At 39.1% G+C, this 13,706-nt stretch overlaps 1 protein-coding gene across 4 annotated transcripts in view; it reads right to left on the bottom strand.

Annotated features, from left to right (window-relative positions):
- Positions 1 to 995: 995 nt before the first annotated feature.
- Positions 996 to 13,706, bottom strand: part of nfat5b (nuclear factor of activated T cells 5b) — a 34,433-nt gene continuing 21,722 nt past the window's right edge. For 3 of the 4 annotated variants that reach the window (XM_067496520.1, XM_067496522.1, XM_067496523.1), the window contains exons 4-13: positions 12,093 to 12,279; positions 11,094 to 11,284; positions 10,664 to 10,836; positions 9,075 to 9,209; positions 8,931 to 8,983; positions 7,819 to 7,951; positions 7,116 to 7,190; positions 6,885 to 6,988; positions 4,827 to 6,675; positions 996 to 4,142 (exon numbers count right to left, since the gene is read on the bottom strand). In XM_067496520.1, coding sequence (XP_067352621.1) covers positions 3,904 to 4,142; positions 4,827 to 6,675; positions 6,885 to 6,988; positions 7,116 to 7,190; positions 7,819 to 7,951; positions 8,931 to 8,983; positions 9,075 to 9,209; positions 10,664 to 10,836; positions 11,094 to 11,284; positions 12,093 to 12,279 — 3,139 coding nt within the window. In that variant the 3' untranslated portion in view covers positions 996 to 3,903. The remainder of the gene's footprint in view (positions 4,143 to 4,826; positions 6,676 to 6,884; positions 6,989 to 7,115; positions 7,191 to 7,818; positions 7,952 to 8,930; positions 8,984 to 9,074; positions 9,210 to 10,663; positions 10,837 to 11,093; positions 11,285 to 12,092; positions 12,280 to 13,706) is intronic. The other variant, XM_067496521.1, reaches the window with a different exon arrangement.

Here is a 13,706-nt window from a genome sequence, read left to right as displayed (position 1 = left end):
CAAAGAGGAACCACTTCACCATTAAAGAGTAAGTGTTGATACCAAATGGGAATAAGACTGACAAACAAGTAGTGACCTTTGTCTAACCAAACATGTCTTAGATAGTTGCTGAGAAGAAAAAGAAGCATTTTAACTAAAGAAAAGATTTAATAAAAGTTTCATGTGGCACAGAAATATTTTAACAAGCAACATAAATAATAGTAAGTACATCTATTTTGGTTACTTTTTTGTGTTGAAAATGGGAAAGCTATATAGAAAAATATATATTCGAAAACTAACAGAACTACATTTACAGTATATTAGCTGCATAGCAGTTTCAGAGAAACCTTTTCTGCATCTACGTTGTTTAACATAAATGCAACAGATACTTCGGTACAAACAAGTTAGATGCATGACAGAAATTGCACAACACATTTATCAATCACAACCACATTTATCTGGTTACTGTTGTTGAGCATTTAAAGCAAACACACAAGCAAAGTTGTATGGCTTCAAACATTCTACTTAATGAGGTGTCTAACTGTTAACAATGGTGAAACATAAATGTGACAGCTACTACAAACATTTTCTCAAGGCACATGTACAGTATTTACTTGTCTAAAGTGACATTTCAAGAAAAAAATGTCTAAACACATATGTGATTGCAGACTCAATTTGTTGATAATAAAATAACAGGTAATGTTATATGATAACCACATGTTGTTCAAAGACAGAGTGAAAGTAGGAGGCTGTAGCATCTTGAAAAAAATATGAGAACTCTTATAAAAACTCCTCTCTTATTAGTAATGACTGTATAATTCAAAGCCTTGTACATCATTGATTTCCAGTTACATTGTGTACTGGATCACTGTACACAATGAGGAAACGGTAATTTCAAAAAAGTAATTACCTCCCCAGTATGTGTATAAAAGAACATTCTAAGTGAGACATTCACACATTTACTACTAAATTCATAGTGAATACTGAATACTGTCATTTGGTCTTATTTTGAAGGATATCTTTTTGTGACAGTAAAAACTCTTGGTGCCATTTTGCCCCGCTGGTAATTATTTGGTTGATAGGGACTAAAGGGTAAACACGTTAAGGGGGATTCTATTTATCAATTCAACTTGTAAATCTTCCAAAGTCCCAAAGGTGCAACAGTGCACAGGAATGTAGAGTTATCTAGCAGGTAACATTTAATTTAAAGGCATCACCACTCTTGTCACAGTATTAGCATATGGAGGGACCAAATCATATAGCTCTCATCAATACTGTGACTACAAGAAATGATTTAGAGAAACACAAACACACAAATAAATTAGATATGCTTCTTTGAGAAGAGGCACAGACACTACAGCAGAAATAAAGACTGTTTCTAACTTTGTAAAAAAGATAAAATCATAAATACGGAACACTGGAAATCTTAGTTCTTCAATTTTACACGCCAAACAAAGCCAATCACAGTTAGCTATATCCTCCAAAGTCAGGCATCCTTCAGGAGTGGGGTCCCTTTAAAAACACTCAAACTGCGCAAACTGCGCAAACTGACACACACGATGACACAACTGATGTAGAGTATAAAATGTAATGGCGTTTATGTATTTCTAACAAACTGTACATGGAAAAGAAGACAAGAACTGAGGCATCAAACAGAGCTAGTTCTGTCATCATAAGAGACCAGCCCCTTGTTCATGCACACACTTACATGACATAAACATGCTTTTCTTGCCAAAACACAACAAACAGAAAGAAATGTGTTGCAACAAGACAAAATAATTATATCTAGGAAATAAAACAAAGTCTTTGTCTTAAAGTTAGACCGCAAGTCAGGAAAAAAGCTCATGAGCCATAAAACTGGCCTGTCATCAGGATTTATGCAAAGCAAGATTCGCATCCAACTTTGGTCCTGAGGCCACTGGCCAACTCCAGACGACAACATTAAGTCTTTCTGAACTTCTACAGTTTGCATTAATAGGAAACACAACAAAACAGCGAAAAACTGTTCCTGCATGTTAATACTTTAACTCAGATGAGCTGTATGAATGTACAGTTATAGCCAACAAACCATTGCTTCTCCCTAACATTCACTAAGTGCATCACATAAATAAAACTGGTTAAAGAATACTATTCTAGTTCATGCGTGCCCGACGCATAGTGATCCCATCAAAATTTGACTAAACACACAAAACCCAACACTAAACTAACAATGATATACTATAGCATATTCTACTATATATGCATGTGTTATATGTCAACTGAAATTGCATTAAATGAATAAAAAATGTCTTGATCCACATTTTTCCTCACTTGGCCTGGAGTTGGTTAAAGTATTGGAAATGAGTAGTGACAATTTTAATGTGACTGGCAGCAAGATGCTAGATGTTTTAAAACAAAATCAATGAAACTAAATGTTTAAGTAATAGGCAAAAGGTGTTAAACTGTAAATGACAAAACGTTATGATCCTGACTTAAAAGACAGTGGAGATTTTTTTGAAGGTCTGCTTGACGATATAAAACTCACCATGCAGACACAGTACAGATCATGGTAGAAATTGATCTTCATTCTAAACAATAAGGGAGAGGTAGCTGCAAAAAACAAACAAACACCCCCTCCTGTGGGATTGTGGGATTGTACTGTACCCCCTTTGAGTAAAGTGGTCAGAAAGAACAGCATTGTAAAGTATTGTAAAGTGCTACATGTAAAAGGTCTTGAACAGTATTTTACCACCATGCTTTCTTCAATATTCCTCTCTTCAAAATGTATTAAAAAAGTAATCTGTTTGAAAAAGTAGTGAACTGACACAGTTTGAGCCTGAACACGTTTGATTACCAAAGTGCTATCTATTCATTGGTGGAGATGGTAAAGTATTTCAAATGTGTTTCACAGCTGGAGGTCACAATCTGCACTGCATTGCTCCAGCTGTTGGCTGTAGTACAAATATGAATATATAGGAACCGTTGTACCAAACAGACCAAAAAACAAAACAAAACAATTATATTAGTCAGCAGTTTTGTAGCTAGCAAAACAATATGACATTTGTTTAATTATACACCTACTGAGCACAGAAACAGTCAATCTGTTAATGAAAGCTCCACTTGCTTGTGACTACACATTACATTAGTGTAGAAAGAGTCTCTGTTTATTTCTGCAGTTCTGCTACCCTTCATTTCTCTGCCTCCTCCCAAACCTCAAGGCTTCATTCACTAACCTTTCTGCGCTGTTTGGCCAAGTTTGGCCAAATATCATCACAACCATTCCGTCCAAAATGTCTCATTATAACACACTCCATGCAAAAAAAAAATAAAAAATACAGCATTAAAGTATTAAAGGGAAACCCACAACACACTTTGGAGAACAACACCATGAAAACAGATGCTACCTTAATGACAGTCTCCTTAAAGATATAAATAAAACTTCAGGGGTTAAATTAATTCAAAGTCTAGTAAATAGTTGTCTTTACTCAGCGTAAGCTGAAGATGAGGGTTGACTTCGCCTCTTCTCACTCGATAGTAACAACAATTTTCTCACATTATTCATTTTGGTTTCCTTACATACAATATGTTTTGCAGAGTCAGTCTGTGATTAAGATTCTCTAGTTTTTCTTAGCCAAACTGCTTGGCCAAAAATCTTAAATTATGTTTATTTACGACACTTTTTTGGGAGAAACTGGCTCAGCACAGCCAGCAGCACGTTACAACATTTAACTTGCCTTTATGGTTCTTTCCCAATCTAACCCATAGCTCTATAAGAGACCAAATCATGTGTTAGAAATGGAGAGTTTTTGTTGTGACCAAAACAAAATGTTTACCTGCATTTCATCATTTTTAGGATTCAATATTTTGACATTTTGTCTATATTTTAAACTATGCCAGATATTAATAAAAAAAATCCAAAGACAAATCTATGAATCAATATGATGATTAATATGAGTGGGTTAAGTTGCTCCCTGACTCCTGCAGGCTGACCAGCAGATCATCAATCTTCTCCATGTTCTGAGAGGCAGACATGCTGTTCTGCACAGAAGCAGACTGAGACAGGGACTGGCTGAGCAGCGACTGGATGTGGACGTCACTTTCTCTTTGGTTCTGAGCAGACTGGCTCATGGCTATTATCTGATCTGACAGGGTGTTTCCAGGAGTGTTTATCAACCGGCCACATCCTGCAGGGAGGGAACAGACAAATATCAATGAGTTTCCAAACATAAAAGCGTAAATACCTTTTTTTTCCCTTATACTCTTCATAAATGCGTAATTAGTTGGACATGTCTAGTAGCTTTGCACTTTTTATATGCAACGTTCATATCTTATTAAGACGACTAAAGTCAGGATCATGGACACCCACACAAGAACGGGGACAACATCTAAACACCAAAATCAAGGCAGTGGCCAGCAGACACTTTAGATGCAAACTGGTGACCTTCTACCAGTGAGGCGCCAGTGTTAATCACTCCACCACAGTGTGGCTTGGTTTGGACGATGAATGGTTTGTAAAAATAACACATTAATGTAGTTTAACAACATGATTCTACAAAGAAAGAAGACTGAGTATATTTAGGTCCTGCCATTACCACAGAGGACCTATGAAGTCTTTCAAAAATATAATTTTTTTGTAGACAATAAAGAGTTTCGTAGGAAGTAGGGACACTTGTAAAAGAAAAATATATAAATATAGATGTGGAGTCATGTTTCTGGCCATTTAACTAATCTATAGTCCAATAATTGACCCACTTTAGGGGTCTGTTTTATCAACTCCTCTGATTCTGGGCCAGCAGCATACAGTGGGTTTTTACACCATGTCACCTTCTGCTGATTCTGAAAACAATCCTAAATAGATAATACCTTACCGTTCTGAATCCCAAAAAGGAACATGCCAGATTGTTGAGGCTGGCTGGCCTGATTCATTCGTCCACTCACATCGGTCTGAAACAGAGTTCCTGGCTGTTGAACAGGTGAAGAGGTGGTTGTCTGGAGGTTTGCAACGCCGTTCTGTGTGGCAAACATGGCTGACTGCACAAGCTCTTGAGCCAGTCCCCCCTGCAGAGAGGCCATGTTGGACTGTGGCATGAAGAGGCCCACAGGCTGCTCAGGTTGGTTGTTGGAGCTGTTGCCCAGCTGCATCGGCTGTTGCTCCTGAAACATGACTTGCTGTTGTGGGTCAGTGGGGTTGCCTAAGGCCATAGGCTCAGAGCGATCCTGCTGGTTTACAGTCACCATGCTAGCTTGGGAGAAGAGCAATGAAGGGTTTTGAGGCTCTTGAGAAGCAAGACTGCTACTGGTCAAAGGAGGCATTTGACCCTGGCTGCTGAACAGCAGGCTGGAGGCCTGGTCTGCTGTAGACAGGGGGTTGTTGCAGAACAGTAGTCCAGCCTGCTGTTGCTGTTGCTGCTGGCCTGGGGACAGTGTGTTCACAGATGGATGTGGGGAGATACTCTGAAACAGGGATGCCTGCTGTGATGGCTGTGTGTGAGACTGAGGCAGGGAGGACTGCTGTTGCTCCATGGGGCCTCTCTGCTGGATGGGAGAGAGCTGGGTCTGAGCCTGAAATACTGATTGTGGTTCAGGGGCAGGGGACTGCAGTGCGTTAAGGAAGGCCAGCTGCTGCTGCTGCTGCTGCTGCTGGTGCTGGTGCTGCTGCTGCTGCTGTCGTTGATGTTGTTGTGAACTACTGGTTGAAGTAAGCTGAGTGGGTAGGGAAGTCTGAGGAAGGAAAAGTCCAGGTGTTGAGGGTTGTTGCTCTGAAGACTGTAGTACTGTCATGGTGTTTTGAAAGAGAGCTGCCTGGACCTGCTCCTGAGAGGCTTTCTGAAATAGAGCACCCTGGGGATCTTGTGTTTCAGCCAAAGAGCTGGGATTGTGGAACATGGGTGGTGAAGGGTGTGGGGGTGGCTGCTGGAGGAATTCGGTCTGAATAGAAAGCAGACTGTTTGCCTGCTGAAAGAGAGCTGCTTGTTGCTGCTGTTGCTGTTGTTGTTGCTGCTGCTGTTGGGCCTGTTGGAAAAGAGATCCCTGGTTCGGCACCACTCCTTGTGATGAGCTCTGCTGTTCTACGTTCTTGCCCTGGGAGGCATCTTGAAACATGCTGCACTGCATCTGAATCTGTGACTGAAACAGCTGCTGCTGTAAGTTCTCCAACACCTGCTGCTGTTGCTGCTGTTGAAGCTGTTGTTGTATTTGTTGCTGCTGTTGCTGCTGAATTTGGTGTTCTTGGATGTGTTGTTGGTGCTGGATGTGCTGTTGCTGCTGTTGTTTGGCCATTGAGTTGTCAGACTGAAGTGGTAAGCTGCAGAACCCCTTGGCCTTTAGTTGTCTCACAGCTTCCTCCAGCTGGGCCACTTCGTCTGGAGGGAACAGTGGCAACTGCTGCTGTTGTGGCACAGGTTCCCCACACAGCCTCCCTACAGCTCCAGAGCTGCTGCCTGGCCTCTCTTGCCCAAGACTTTCTCCGGGCTCCAACAAGAACTGCTGTGAGCTTTGCTGGAGCAGGGTGTCTGCAGGCACAGAGAATGAGCTGTTGGCAGCAATGTCCTGCTTCTGGATGGTGCTTAATGGCTCAGTGTTGGTAAAAACAGAAGCCTGGCCTTTGTCAGGGTCAACTGCAGGCTGAGACATGTTGTTGGAGAACTGTATGCTTTTATTTTGATGTCCTGTAGTCATGTCTGGGCTCTGCTGGGCTGGACACAGTTCATTAGTCTGCTGACAACACAAAATAGCAGATGATGTGCTTTAATTTGCTTTTAGGGTATGCACAACTACAGTGCTACTTTTATTGCTAAACTGAAACCTAGTAAACACTTATCATATGGAGAGTAGGTGAAGTAAATTAAATCACTTCCATCCCATCTATACAGTTTGTGTAACAATTATTGATGAAGTTATAAATTAGGTAGAGAATAATACATTACCTTAAATACTCCAGAAGACTGAAGGTTGCTGGTCACCTCCATTGGAGTAACTTCTTCTCTCTTTACTAAAGGCAACATTGAGGGCATCAAGGCACCATCTAGAACTGTAGAAGGAAGAGCATGAAATAAAATGTTTTTTTTCCAATTGTCCTGCATGTAAGGAAACAAACAGATTTCAAATGCACAACTAGAGTTATGGTTATGGATAATATTCAATTAAAGCAAAGTAACCTTTAATTTGCTCATCGAAAGAACAAGTCTTCACTGGAGAAGGCGACTCTTTTTTCACACTAACATCATGTTTTGCTAAAAGAGGAAAAATCAACAGATTCCACTTAAAGTTCATAAAACAGGAGCATCAATGTAATGAATGACATTCTTAAGAAAGACGCTAAATGTGGTGAACATTACTGTAAAATATATTGTTCATTGTTTCAGTTTAGTTAGATTGCTGGCCATGTCCTTGTAACAAGCCACCCAAAGGACCTTACACTCAACAACTGTTCTAGTAAAAGTCCGATACGTGGATGACCTTGGACTCCTCTGTTTAAAAATGGGCTGTGTATTGTGCTTCTACAATATATTGCTCATTGTTAATACTTGGTTTAATTCTCCTGAATTGTAAGTAGTTTTGCTGAGTATCTGTGAAAATAGACAAAAAATATATATATTTTAAGAATAAACACAACACAGATCCAGTTCTTTGTACAGAAAACTGTTGTTTAGAATAAACTTTTCAATAATACATTTTTGAGGTTGTTAACTATAATCCAGCTTGCTTTCTACTGTCACGCTGAGAAACTGGGCCAGCTGTGGTGCAGGTCACTTTAGGAAGGTCAGTGATAAATCATTAGCTATCGAACACATAATTTCCCATCATATGGTTGTAAACAAAAGAGAAAGAAGGTTGATGCCGAAACTGACTCAAACAAACCTGGATCTGGAGTGTAGGTAAAAGGTTGAACATCATGGGATCTTCCAGCATTCGTCACCACGTAAATCCCAACACACACTGCAGAGGTGATGGCTTGGTTCTGGTAAGGAGGAGCCTTCACTATCAAGTGATTCTAAGGAAAGATAATTTAGAAATTAAGTTATCAAAAAGAAAATACGTCCTCATTTTGTTTGTATCGTGTACTCTACCTGCATATTTTGAGCAGTGGGGTGACACATTATTGTCAGTGGAAATGTTCATAATATTAATGTGTGCTGCACTGGAGGTAGCAAAATGATGAGCAAATATGATGTATATGGTTATATCTCTACATTCGCTTAAGTTAAGTCAACCAAATTTAAGTAAACATACCTAAGGTGTGAGCACAAAACAAGCATTTAAGAAATTATTATTTATTTATCAGTTGTACAAGTAGATCTAATGTACTTTGTACATGACATACTGTATACGTATTTTGGTCATTTTTACTCCAGACCTACCTAATGACTGGTTTCCCACAATTCCACTTATCAACAGCTGGAGGCAGTAAAGCTTTAAAAATGAAATGCTGTATCATCACTATTTAAGCAGAGAAGGAGAGAGAGAGAGAGAGAGAGAGAGAGAGAGAGAGAGAGAGAGAGAGAGAGAGAGAGAGAGAGAGCGAGAGCGAGAGCGAGAGACAGAGAGGCCAGTGCAGGTTTTGAAAAACTCCCTGAAAATGAAATTATTTTTTGGTTTAGAAAGTATTTGTTTGACCTTGGAGATACTGTACATATCACAAGAATTAATATGGAATGTAAAAATAACTGCAAAACTAACACACTACATTGCACCCATACTATGTACAAGTTCCATTTTCATCAATTCATCTGGTTCTGTTTGTTTTTTTACAACGGCACAGGTTTCAACTGGACTGAGACACTCAGAGACTCTGAGTGTAATTAGGTCACAACACAATGAAACCACTCAAACCTTTGAACAGGCAGCCATTTAAGATGATTACATCTAAAGCCCCATACAAATCTGAAACGACTGCTTCTGTCTACTCAGCTCATTAGTAATTGGAATTAGTCACTTGGTGCAAAATTAATGCAAGACCAGTCACTATTTACCTGGTGAAACAGATCCATGTCAATTTCAGCCTCTGCCTTCCATGATTTCTCATCTGGAGAGAAGTTAATTCAGAAACACAACATTACTAATGAATCAGCCCAAGATGTCCATGACCAAGCAGATATGAAAAAGACACTTCGTACCAGAAACATTCTCATGAAATATGACTTTGGTGTCTTTGAGAAAGTTTTTGCCAATGATGAAGACTTCTTCTCCACCCTTCGCCGAACAAGTGTGTAGTGATTTCTTCAGGATTTCAGGCACCCCTGCAGGCTGGGCTGTAAGAAGAGCAAATATAATCAGCATCAATAAATCTCATTGATTTCATTTTTGTTTTTTTTTTTGTCTTTGGGTATTTACACCTTAGTGTAACAGGACATTATTACAGAGATTTAAAAAACGCAACTCAGTGTGAACTATTTTCATTAGTGTATATATTCAAAAATTGTATTTTAGAAGATAGTTCCTCCTGTATGGAAGTCAGACCAGGAAATGGTCCTTAAAATGTGGAGCAAATCCACATGAACAGTAGATTATCCCCTAAAGGGATTAATATAAAAACTAATTAAATACTTATTATTTAATATTGGATATTTGATCACTTTATATTTAGGCATTTATTAAAGCTGTGTTTGGAGGGTTGGAGTGTGAATATGTTCACCTGCATACATTTTAAACTTAATAAATATGTAACACATGCTAACTAATTTATAGTAATGTGTATTTATTAAAAGAAATCACAACTTTTCAAATTCAATTATCTGATCAGCTGCAAAGTTACAGTAGTAACACTTGTTACATATGAAACAAATAGTGCTAACAGCTGAAGACGTGCTGAATGAAACTCAAATGGTCAAACTGTTGGATATGTCTCACAGATCTATAAATGTTAAATGAAACCTTCAAACCACTTCCACACTTTTCACAAATCTCTTTCACTGCTCTTTACCACTCATGTCTATGCATATTTGTGGGGGCACATCCTATATTCATGTACTGTAACCCCAACCATCACAACTAAATTCATAACCCCAACCCTCAACTTAACCCAAAGCTGAACCTAAGTCTCACCATAACCCATAAAATAGTTCTTTGAATGTGTCTCACAAAGAGAGGACACTCACAAGAGTGTCCCTCACAAAGATAACATACACTGTATACAAACCCATGCACATTTTCAAGTTCAGATTCCAAAGGTGATTACTTTTTTTGTGGAAAGACATCTCCCTGGATTGCATGCTGGCTGTGTGAAAACAATAGAAGTCCACACGCATCTAGTGTTCGTCCTTTCCTTATCTTTTTTCCTTGTCTTCCCCAAATCCAATTGCACAGAAAGTGGCCCTAAGTGTTTTTCCTGTTTATGAAACAAGCCAAACCCTCATGCTTACACATAAACCCACACCCTTATTAAATAACACTTGAATCTAAATGGATCTGTACACAATGTGTCCTAAAGCTCACAAAAAAAAACAGTGTCTTGACCTCAGCCCAATTAAACTTTAAAAACCTGACCTCTGCCATTGAAGAGATGAAGAAAAATTGCTTTGTATACAGTATAATGGTAATAATTAACTAACTAGGTTACAGATCAACTGTTTGCTTTGCCTCTTTTAAAGAGTCCCTTCTAATAAAACTGGTTTTGCTATTGTGTAACATTACACCAGAATTCATTCAAAAATGAATCAACTCTATTTCTTTGCAAGTACCAACAATCTAATACTAATGCACTTACTACACAGGATTGGAGATGAGGGAGTCTGTAGAGTGAGCACCGATCCATCTGGACGGGGGATGTTGACCCGAAACACAAGCCGAGCGCGTGTGCTCTTCTTCTTTGACCCCGCCACACCAATACGAGCTTCGACATCAGCATTACGGAGCTTCAAGATCCCAACACAGTCCACGCTGCACAATACGAGACACAATATTTGCTTGAACGACACTGTAAAACATCTTTATTTGCCAAAACTGCAGGTCTTTAAATTATTTAAAAGTTAACGAATTCTAATGTCTCATTATGGTAAGAAATTTCTTCACTATTAAGAATTATACTGTTTTTTAATACTCCTGCTCACAGGTCCATTCATGTGAACAATCTGTTTAGGGCACTCTATACACACACTCTACCAATTATCCAATATCCATCTCAAAGAAGTTCGTACGCTAGTGTCATGCTGTTGCTTGGATCGAGCGACACCTCAATGACAGTTGTGCCATCAATGACCACCTCCTTGCAGGCTGTGGTGTTGCGGCCGGTCACCCTGCAAGCTTGGTAAAATCCATGAGGTTTCACACGGCCGGTGTCGTTGCCCACAAATATCTGTAAAACCACAGGCTCATTTACACCCTCCAGCTGTGTAAGTGAAAAAAAAGAAAGAAAAGAAATACATCAAAATATGTCCGCTAATTAAAAAGGTCTGAATTTGATAAGTACTACAGGATGGCAGATTGACATTGGTAACAATCATTCTTTTGCATGACTTAAAACATTTATCACAAAAATTAAGTACCGCCTGTGCCAGGGAACGTAGGTTTTCAGAAACTGTATGCTAGGTATCAAATCTTTTAGTACTTGTCCTGCCCAATAACATCCAGTCCTGTAATGGTTGTGCCTGCAGCTGAAATTGTTCCTGTCTCTTCACCTTTATTTTGTTTTGCAGATGTTAACTAGGTGTGTTTTCCTACCTGTTTAAAATTAGGGTGTTGCCCAAGTGCATTTTCCCATCAAACAATTAAGCTTCTAATAACCGTCTAGTGGAATCTACCTAGCTTTTTAAAAGCATATCTTTGTTTATTATCATCTACTGCTATCTTATATTTCGGACCTCTACTTTTTGTATCTGACAAAGATCCGGAAAAGACACCGACTTGTGCCCGTGCACACAAGTGGTCCACCAAGATACCTGAGCAAACAATAATGCAGAAATAGAATCCAGATATGAAACAAATATTTGATTAGACCTTGCAATGGGACTCAATCAGCATTAGTCCCTACTGAGCATATTGGTAATATTCTAGTTTCTCCATTTATTCAAATACATGGATATTTTCTAAACATACGCTTTAACCTATTTCAAAGCCTCTGGCAATAATCCGATCATTAAACTATCCCTAAACAAAGGCTCACAAATTACAGAGCTGTTTTGTGGTTTAACACTCACCTTTACAGTAGGGAAGCCCTGCTGAATGCGGTCCTTCACTGACCCTCTGCTGCCTTCTGTCAGGTAGCGAGCTCGGTGCTGAGTCTCAGGCTGGACAAGAATCTTTAGCTCCTTCCCCTCACTCTTCGGTGGGTATTGCATTGATAGAGTTCCTCCTTTACGGTTAGTTGTGCGAGGATCATCAGAGCTGCAACAAAGATCGATTGACAGAGATATCAGAAGATCACTTTTAATAACATTACCAATTCTGGTAAATTACTCGATTAAATCAGGCATTGGTTCTTCTTCTTTTCCTTTCGGCTGTTCCCTTTCAGGGGTCGCCACAGCGAATCATGTGTCTCCATCTAACCCTGTCGTCTGCATCCTCTCCTCTCACACCAACTAACTTCATGTTCTCTCTCACTACATCCATAAATCTCCTCTTTGGTCTTCCTCTAGACCTCATGCCTGGCAGCTCCAACCTTAATATCCTTCTACCGATATATTCACGTCTCTCCTCTGAACATGTCCAAACCACGTCAATCTGGCCTCTATGACTTTATCTCCAAAACATCTAACATGAGCTGTCACTCTGAAATCTCTAAAACTGGCATTGGTTAATCTGGTGAATTAAAAAGTGCTGTATGTTTAGCATGTACCCTGTACTTGTTGTTTTGTTGTAATTGGCACTAATGTTAGAAAAAGAATCTGAAAAAGGAAAGATGCCACATAAGCACAAAAACACTAAACGTGTGTTTATATGCTATATTTGGCAGTGAAATTGCTTTTCAGAGCAGGTAAAATACTCTAGTTAAAAGGCCCTCAATCTTCCAAGGGTTTTCGAATCATTCTACGGGCAAGTCTTAAAAGTGTTCAGAGTTATCTGTTTATTTAATCTGCTCTGCTTATTCTAGGTCTTTGAGAGAGGCTCTGTGATTCACTGTGGCTGACCATTGTTTGTACATCAGTATCCTGCCCCTCCCTCCCCTCTGATCTAGCCACTCTTCTTCAATTGGAGTGTTGTGGGAAATACAGAGCCACAGTAGGCTGCTGTCATTTACCACTGATACCTACTCTGTCCAAGAGTATCCAGGAGGACATATCAATAAGTGGATGAGCTTGAAAAGATATATACTGTGAAAATGCTGCGAATAGTGAACCAAAGGATTTGCTACATCACATCTGATCATAACTGAACACAAATGGGTGAATTTAGACAACAAATAACAAATGAGGTGATATTGTAGTGCTGCAACAAATTATTATTTTTTCTTATTTATTAATCTGGTTTTTAGTCAATGGAGCTATTGGCTATTTAGGGAAATATAAAACAAACATAAAAAAATGTAAATTATCTATCACGGTAAAAGGAGCATGCAGTGACAGTTTGCTTGTCTGACTCCCGAACAGCCCAGAAACAGATAAATATGCAATTAACGAAAACAGCAAACATTGCTTTAACATCTGTTTATGAAAAAAGATGATAATTCATTTTCTGTCTTCTGACTAATTGCTGCAACTTTTATAGTGTGTGTAGAGTGTTTTTATCATTCAACAACTTCAGGCGTTTCAGAGGAGCATGTTGATGACCTGTTCTGATCACTAAAATCAAACAGGTTGATCTCAGTTAATGTA

This window comes from Channa argus, chromosome 2 (genome assembly GCF_033026475.1).
Source record: "Channa argus isolate prfri chromosome 2, Channa argus male v1.0, whole genome shotgun sequence".
In the NCBI taxonomy this organism is placed as follows: Eukaryota; Metazoa; Chordata; class Actinopteri; order Anabantiformes; family Channidae; genus Channa; species Channa argus.
This window is presented reverse-complemented; position numbering and strand designations above follow the sequence as displayed.